Source organism: Wyeomyia smithii, chromosome 1 (genome assembly GCF_029784165.1).
Source record: "Wyeomyia smithii strain HCP4-BCI-WySm-NY-G18 chromosome 1, ASM2978416v1, whole genome shotgun sequence".
NCBI classification, from domain to species: Eukaryota; Metazoa; Arthropoda; class Insecta; order Diptera; family Culicidae; genus Wyeomyia; species Wyeomyia smithii.
Genome location: NC_073694.1, coordinates 102,091,840 through 102,101,485, shown reverse-complemented (window position 1 = coordinate 102,101,485; position 9,646 = coordinate 102,091,840). Strand labels below are relative to the sequence as shown.

Here is a 9,646-nt window from a genome sequence, read left to right as displayed (position 1 = left end):
AAGAACATTACCGAAATAAAAGAAATAGTCACGGAACGGAAGAAACAGTCAGAAACAGTGCAGGGCACGCTAAATAAGAAGATCGATCGTCTGCTGCCTCCACACATCATTGACGAAATTATCAATTCGGCTCTCGGGGAGTGATTGACCCAAGGGAACTTAGTGCACCGCGTGTGAAAAGTGTGAAATTAGTGAATTTCATAGCGAAATGAGAATTTCAATGCGAAGCCTTTTCGACTCGCCGAATTGCCTTTTTGCCTTTCTCCTAGAAAGGTATAGCAATCACTAAAAAAAACTAAAGGTATAAAAGTGCTCCAAAGCGCCGAATGTCGTATATCACTCGACTCAGTTCGACGAGTTGAGCATTTTCTGTATGTGTGCATGTGTGTGTGTAACGCTCTCCCAATCTCACTCGATTTTCTCAGAGATGGTTGGACCAATTTCAATGAAATAAATCGCAAATGAAAGGTCTATTTTCCCCATAAAACCCGATTGAATTTTATTGTAATCGGATTTCTATTTTAGAGGTTATGTAACAAAATGTAAAAATCACGAAACATCAATATCTCAGAAACTACGCAACCGATTTGAACAAAATTGATTTCAATTGAACGGGCTACCTAAAAAACCCCTAACTTTTGAATTTCATAGAGATTGGACTTGTGGTTCAAAAGTTAGGAAAAGTAACGGGTTCTCGAGACTATTTAATCTCACTCATGTTTCTCAGAGATGGCTGGACTGATTTTCATAATATCGGTGTCAAATGGAAGGTCTAGTTGCTCCATAAGACCCTATTGATTTGTTTTGCAATCGGACTATTATTTTGACTGTTATGTTTAAAAAATGTGAAATCCAGCTATGAAAAGAAAAATATTCACAAGACTACCTAAACTCACTCACTTTCCTCAGAGATGGCTGAACCAATTTTCACTAAATTAGTGTCAAATGAGAGGTCCAGCTGCTTCATAACACTGTATTGAATTTAACTGTAATCGGACTGTAAATTCGTCTGTAATGTATCTAAATGTGAAAATCACGAAACTTCATTATCTCAGAAACTACACAACCTATTTGAACAATATTGATATCAGTTGAACGGGCTAGTTAAGGGTTAACTGATGAATTATGATTGAACAAGTGGTTTCATAATTCGGCTGCTCTATACGTTCCCATTTCATTTGATTATAATCGAACTTAAACAACTTTATGTATTCAATTGTTAAAACAACGAAAGTCTACTATCTCAAATATTACACGACTTGTTTAACATAACTAGTGTCATACAAACGAGTTATCTCTCAAACTTACGAATAACTAACATAATAATAACAACTTGATATGTGGTTTAAAAGTTATGGAAAGAAAAGAAATTCAAAGACTATTTAAAACTATGCCTGTTTCGATCAATATATGTGGCCTCAACATAATTTAAATGTGGTTTCGTACTATTTGAACGTTCCCGGTATCGCTCGTGATGAAATTGTTCGAAATTAAAGGTCATTTCTTTTATTTCGCTATTTCTTAAGCACTAACATCACGTCGAATTTCATATTTTAGAATCCAAAGAGTGAATATACTCTTATTTGATTGAAGCGTCCATGTAAATCTATTTTTACAAATAATAAGTTTGAATGAGAAAGGCTGGGTCTGATCGCTAGGTGGATTAATTTAGGTTTTTTTCGTAACATTGGCGTTATTTGTTCACGCCAGAGAGAGAGAGAGAGAGAGAGAGAGAGAGAGAGAGAGAGAGAGAGAGAGAGAGAGAGAGAAGGAGAACGTACGCGGGAATCATCCGTTTTTGTCAGTGAACCAATCGTTCCGTATTGGACAAAAGGAATGCTCAGATTATAACAGCCCCCTCGTTTTAGAGAACATGCTTTAACTATGAAGAAAAAATAATGTTTTTTTTCGACATCCGAAGATCGGAAGCTAAGTATCCCTTTCTCTATTTATTATTGATTGTTTTAATTATAGTCTATATTATTTGTGAATGAAATGATACCCTCTTCCTATAAATATTATGTAAACATGATATACAATTGTTGCGACAGAATTCATATTACGCTACACGATTGGCCTGGCCAACGAAAAAAAATATAAATGGAAATCATTTTTGCCTTTCTCCTAGAAAGGTATAGCAATCACCGCAAAAACTAAAGGTACGAAAGTGCTCAAAAGGGCCGAATGTCGTATATCACTCGACTCAGTTAGTCGAGCTAAGCATTTTCTGTATATGTGTGTGTGTGTGTGTGTGTGTGTGTGTATGTGTGTGTGTATCTGTGTGTGTGTAACGCTCTCCCAATCTCACTCGATTTTCTCAGAGATGGCTGGACCGATTTCAATGAAATTAAATGCAAATGAAAGGTCTAGTTGCCCCATAAGACCCTATTGAATTTTATTGTAATCTGATTTCTGGTTTAGAGGTTATGTATTAAAATGTAAAAATCACGAAACATCAATGTCTCAGAAACTACACAACCGATTTGAACAAAATTGAACAAATTGAACGGGCTACCAAAAAACCCTTAACTTTTGAATTTCATGAAGATTGAACTTGTGGTTCAGAAGTTATGGAAAGAAACCTGTTCTGGAGACTATTTAATCTCACTCATGTTTCTCAGAGATGGCTGGACCGATTTTCATAAAATCAGTGTCGTATGGAAGGTCTTGTTGCTTCATAAGACCCTATTGATTTTTTTTGCAAACGGATTATTACTCTGCGGGTTATGTTTAAAAATGTGAAATCCAGCTATAAAAAGAAACATATTCCGAAGACTACATAAACTCACTCACTTGTCTAAGAGATGGTTGTACTGATTTCCACAATAATGAAGTTTCATGATTTTCACATTTCCATACATTACAGACGAAATTACTGTCCGATTACAGTAAAACTCAATAGTGTGTTATGAGGTAGCTAGACCTTTCATTTGATACTAAATCAAATGAAAGGTCTAGCTACGTCATAACACACTATTGAATTTTACTGTAATCGGACAGTAATTTCGTTTGTAATGTATCGAAATGTGAAAATCCTGGAACTTCATTATCTCAGAAACTACACAACCTATTTGAACAATAGCTTGTTTACTTTGCTCCAACCGTGATTTTTTTTTCGACGTTTTTTTCGAGTAATAATTGCACTTACGAATATTTTATTTTACCAGTTGCTTTTTTTAAATCACCTTTCGCGTGTGTGATATCGAGTACAGAGTTATTCTAGACGTTCTGCTGCAAAATCTCGTTTATAAGTTGGCGCCTAAACGGATAATAAGTTGGACACCTTATAAGTTGGACACCTAAACGGAGTCGTGAAGACACTTCGAAATTTCGGGCTGCAGTGGCCGGTGTTTGTGGCACGAGGACAATACAATGCAAAATAAAAACCATTGCTGATGAACGGCAGCAATTTTGGCTTTATTTAAGCAGATTAGATCCCAGCCACACTGTTGATGACATCGTTGCAATGACTCGAGAGTGCCTCGGTAACAATGAAACGCCTAACGTCATTATGTTAGTGAAAAAAAAAACTCAGATCCCGCGAAATTGAATTTTATATCTTTCCGGGTGGAGATTCCAGAGAACCTTAAGGATGTTGCTTTACGTGCTTCTACATGGCCCACTGGAGTTTTCGTCCGTAAATTTGACTTCGACCAGATACGACCTGATAGATTTCGTCAATAGTTCGAACTTTTCTCATGCTTTATTATTGGACAGCGAGAGTCAACTGACTCTCGCACAAGTTAAGTATCCATCCTCGTTTTATGCCCCTGACAACGAATGCCAACATTCCGATTCGTGTTCTAGCATACTCAACTTAACACCCGCGCCGTCAGCTCCGCCAGCTCAGCTTTATTACCAGAATACTTGCGGCATGAATTCAAGTATCGAAGACTATGTGCTCGTTTTTTCGGATGACTGTAACGATGTTATCGCGTTTACTGAAACTTGGTTGGACGATCGTACCGTGTCAGGCTATTTGTTTGGAAACGAGTACGAAGGTTTCCGTTGTGATCGGAGCTCTTTCAACAGCCTGAAAAGGACCGGTGGAGGTGTACTCATTGCCGTTCGTCGACGCTTGAAAGCTCACGTTATTTGTGACCCCACGTGGAATACGCTCGAACAGATTTGGGTGTCTGTCCAGTTGACCGATAGAAAATTGTTTATCTGCATTGTCTACTTTCCACCGGACCGCACACGCGACAAGCAGCTGATCGATACTCATCTTCAGTCTGTTTCCTCGATTACTGCTAGAGCTAATCCGCGCGTCGAAATAATAATTATTGGTGATTACAATCTACCTAGTCTATTCTGGCGCCCTGCTTGTGACGGCTTTTACTATCCCGACCCGGATCAGTCTACATCTAACGCTTGTGCTATGGATCTTCTCGACGGGTATAACGCCGCTGGCCTACAGCAAATTAATGGCAATCCCAACGAAAACGGACGCTGTCTAGACCTTTGCTTCGTCAGCATCTGTGACACGGCTCCTAATATTGCATACGCACCCGACCCGCTTGTCAAAACCGTACCTCACCACCCGGCTCTTGTTCTGTCTCTCGACAATCGTTATAGAATCGATCCACCGATTTCAGCAAACTCGATTCGATTCAATTTTCGTCGAGCTGATTACGATGGCTTGTCAAGCGCGCTACGCAACGTAGATTGGATTACTGTTTTGAATCACACCGATATTGACCTGGCCGTGAACGATTTTACTTCTGTCTGTACCGAACTGTTGGAACGTTTTGTTCCTAAAGCCCGTCATCGAAAGTATCTCCCCTGGCAATCTTCCACACTACGTCGTCTAAAATCAATGAAAAAAGCTGCATTGAGAAGGTTTTCAGCAAACGGTACGCTTTGTTTGCGAGAACACTATCGGCAACTAAATAACGAGTATAAAAAACTAGGACGACGCTGCTACTCAAATTATAGGCGGCTCATGGAGAGTAAATTGAAGACTGATCCAAAAAAGTTTTGGAATTTTGTCAACATGCAGCGGAAGCAATCAGGTCTGCCCTCTAGTATGGAGCTGGCTGGCGAGAAAGCAGATAATTGTACCGCAATTTGCAGATTGTTCGCCGATAAATTTTCTAGTGTATTCAACAGTGAAACTCTTACTAATGACCAAGTTCTTGAGGCCGCTAATAACGTTCCCTCTTATGGACAATCAATCGCCTCGATTAACATCGACGATTCAATGATTCTAACCGCTGCTAGTAAACTGAAACATTCCTATTCTCCTGGTCCGGATGGTATCCCGGCCACGTTGCTAAAAAAGTGCATCACTGATTTACTTATACCGTTGAGTTTCTTGTTTCGTTTGTCGCTTTCCTCAGGAAGATTTCCTACAGCTTGGAAACACGCATTTTTGTTCCCGGTGTACAAAAAGGGCGACCGTACAAAAATCGACAACTATCGTGGCATATTTGCTTTGTGTGCTATTTCGAAACTGTTCGAGCTAATCGTACTGCAACCAATTTTCGCGCACTGCCAAAATAACATTGCTGACGAACAACATGGGTTTCTTCCGAAACGCTCGTGTACGACGAATTTACTCTGCCTAACAAGTTTCGTAATCGACAGCTTCATTGACCGATCTCAAACGGACACGATCTATACGGACCTCTCAGCCGCTTTCGACAAAATAAACCATCGCATTGCCGTCGCCAAACTTGACCGTTATGGCTTTTGCGGCAGCTTGCTGTGCTGGTTAGAGTCATATTTAGTGAGACGGACTCTGAGTGTGAAAATTAACGACATAATCTCGAAATCGTTCTCGGCTTTCTCCGGGATTGCGCAAGGCAGTCATCTTGGCCTACTAGTGTTCCTGCTTTACTTCAACGACGTACACTATTCTTTAAAATGCCCCCGTCTTGCATTTGCCGACGATTTGAAGCTATTCAACAAAATCAAACATTCTGCCGATGCCGCTTTTCTTCAGGAACAACTCAATATATTCGCTTCCTGGTGCGAGATTAATCGTATGGTACTAAACCCGTCCAAATGCTCCGTCATAACATTTACGAGAAAACACAGGCCACTAAAAGTTGACTACTTCCTAAACGGTTCTCCAGTACAGCGAGTCGTCTTAGGACCGATGCCAGCTGCTCCTGATCGATACTCTTCAACTACGTCGGGAAACAGCACGCGCTATGCTCGTCTCCGATATTCTGACATCACGGGTCGACTGTCCTGCCATTCTGCGTCAAATCAACCTGCATGCTCCAACTAGAACCCTGCGAAGCATGCCAGCTTTGCACTTGCCTTTTCGCCGAACCAACTATAGCTCAAACAGTGCTATCACAGGTATTCAACGCGCTTTCGACAGAGTGTCGCTAGTTTTAGACTTCCATTTATCATACCGAGTTATACGTTCTAAATTTTTGTCAATGTTCCGGAGATATTTGTATTAGTATTAGTAGCCATTAGGACAATTTATTTTATGTCTGTTGGTAATAGTAAATAAATAAATAAATAAATAAATAAATAAATAAATAAATAAATAAATAAATAAATAAATATTGTTATCGGATAAACAGGCTAGTTAAGGGTTAACTGAAGAATTAAGATTGAACACGTGATTTCAAAGTTTGGCTGCCCTATACGTTCCCGTTTCATTTGATTATAACCGAACTTAAGCAACCGTTATGTATTAAATTGTTAAAACAACGAAAGTCTATTATCTCAAGTATTACACGACTTATTTGAACATAACTAGTGTCATACGAACGAGTCATCTCTCAAACTTACAAATAACAAACTTCATAACAATTTGATATGTGGTTCAAAAGTTTTGGAAAGAAAAGAAATTCAAAGACTATTTAAAACTATACCTGTTTTGGTCAATATATATGGCCTCAACATATTTTAAATGTGGTATCGTACTATTTGAACGTTCCCGCTATCGCTCGTTATTAAATTGCTCGGAATTAAGAGTCATTTTATTTATTTCGCTATTTCTTAAGCACTAACATTACGTCAAATTTCATAGTTTATGCTTCAATTACAACATCAATATATCTATAACCCAAAAACTGCATATACCTTAATTGGATTTAAGGTGAAACCTCATTGAATCCGAAAATGGCCGACTTGCTTCACTACAGCAAACATAAAATAGCATTTTCACAGGGAATGCATTAACTATTTCCGAGTCTTGTGCTTTTGAAAATTCGAAGTGGTCACTCGAAGTCGGCCGTTTATGGATTCAATAAGGTTTCACCTTAAGCATTCATGTAAATCTATTTTTACAAATAATAAGTTTGAATGAGAAAGGCTGGGTCTGACCGCTAGGTGGATTGATTTAGATTTTATATGAGCCGATGAGAGCAAAAGTGGTGCATGTGCCATTAAGTAAACGAAAACACTCAAATTTTCAAATAATTTTTCCAACATAACGGCACCAAATCATTGCTATAAAGGTTTCAAAAGATGGTACATGAAAGCAAAACGAGTTCTGGGTGAGAAACTTACACAAACTTCAATGGAAAAACATGTACCAATTTTGTTCTATGGGAAAAATAATGACAACCAGAAAAGGTTGATAGCAAAAGTGATACATGTCCAGTCTGAGTATGAAGGATGCATTATAGCTTGCTAATCTTAGGACATAGAACATTCATGTCTTCGGCAGAGTTGTCTAAGTGTTTGAGTACTATAGGATGATAATCTTTTTGTTAAGGAATTCTGTCACTTCGTGGCGCTAATGTATGTGTATTTGGTAACAGAAGAAATTTCACATAATCTAGATCGACTGGGGTCAATTCAAAGGAAAACACCCTGGTATCTTCAGGATTGGTATTTGGCCGATAATAACTACACGATGGACCCAGGTTCAACTTTCGGTATACTACTGGTTGCCCTCCAGAAGTGATATATGTACACTCTTAGTATATATTGCTTTCAAATATATCTCCTATTTCATATTCTTTTCAGAGAGCGAGCAATGGCGCTATAACCATAAGCGAAAATGCTAGGACTAGAGTTAGTACTCAAGTTCCAACCGTAACAGTTGAAGCGAGTAAACGCGCTATATCCTTGGTTTCTAAACCCGGACATAAGGAGGAAATACCTATGTTCCATCCCAGGAAATTGGTCAACAAAGGAGTGTACTTTCTCAGCTTTGTCACTCCCAACGAATTATATTACTTCTTACATACGGATCGGTTGGTACGGATTGTCCCCGTTTTTATATAGATTATATTGTATTATATTGCGCTACACAGTAGGCCTGGCCGTTGACTAGAAAAATGTATGGAAACCATTTTTTTAAAATGGTGGATATCATTTTCCAGGATCCTTCAAGTACTGGCTGTGTTAGTGTAGACTAGACTAGACTAGACTAGACAGATCAAATTGCTATGAAATTTGTTACTTGTACATTTGAGAGACAATCCGTTCATACGACACTCTTATGTTCAAATAAGTCGTGTAATCTTCGAGATAATAGACTTTCGTTGTTTTTATAATTTAATAAATCAAATGAAATGGGGACCTGTAGGGAAGCCAAACTTTGCATTCGACACTTATATTGTTGGATTTAGTCCAGCCATTTTTGGGAAAACGAGTGAATTCGAAAAGTCATCGGAACATGTTTCTTTTCACAATTTTTGATCCACGTGTCTGATCATTATTAAACTCATTAATTAATCTTTACTTAGCCTGTTAATTTGATACCAATCTTGTTCAAATCGGTCGAGCAGTTTCTGAGATAATGAATTTTCACATTTTGATACATTACAGACAAAGTTACAATCCGATTACAGTGAAATTCAATAGGGTGTTATGAGGCAGCTAGACCTTTCATTTGACACTAATTTTGTGGAAATCGGGTCAGCCATCTCTAAGAAAAGTGATTAAGTTTAAGTAGTCTTCGGAATAGGTTTCTGTTCAAAGCTGGATTTCACATTTTAAAACATAACAGGCAAAGTAATAGTCCGAATACAAAAAAAAATCAATAGAGTCTTATGGGACAACTAGACCATCCATATGACATTTTGTGGAAATCGGTCCAGCCATCTCTGAGAAACATGAGTGAGATTAAACAGTCTCTAGAACAAAGCAAAGCAAAGCCTTGATGCTACATTCCGTATCGGAACTCGACCTACTGTTTATTATACACAGACTTCACAGCCAACTGTTAAGTGTACAGGACAACTGCGGGGCTAGCGCAACGATCCTACTGACACTAATAGTCTCTCCCGAGCCGAGACTTGAACCTACGACGACTGGCTTGTTAGGCCACGATGCTGGCCTAACCTCGTGACTAGCTGGGTGATACAGTCTCTAGAGCACGTTTCTTCAAATAACTTGTGAACACGGTGCTTTCACAGACCGTTATTATCAAACAAAAAATACCATCAAAACGGTGAACGCCAGTTTGTTCGTTATGATATTCTCCATCTCTGGGTGAATTTTTGAAAAAATCGTTGGTGGCATTTTTGAGTCATGTCCATTTTATGTTAAAAAAGCCGATATCCTTAGTAAATTTATACACACTTATTCATACACACTTCCTTCTTTCATTTTACTACGCCACTGAAATCTACCAAAGTCTCAGATGTCACAGTAATGTCCCAAAACCCCGCATCACACCCAGAAACCTTTGTATATAAAATATGCACAGCTATCGTGGAGGACGTTT

General features: G+C 38.6%; 1 protein-coding gene across 1 annotated transcript; it reads left to right on the top strand.

Moving 5' to 3' along the window:
• The first annotated feature begins 3,874 nt into the window (after window positions 1–3,874).
• LOC129717021 (uncharacterized) lies at window positions 3,875–6,235 on the top strand. The gene has a single exon (XM_055666868.1). It carries the CDS (start codon window positions 3,875–3,877, stop codon window positions 6,233–6,235), a length of 2,361 nt encoding a protein of 786 aa, XP_055522843.1.
• The last annotated feature ends 3,411 nt before the right edge of the window (window positions 6,236–9,646 follow it).

Coding starts and splice junctions, on each gene's coding strand:
- LOC129717021 (XM_055666868.1), top strand. CDS start 3,875: ATGAATTCAAGTATCGAAGACTATGTGCTCGTTTTTTCGGATGACTGT.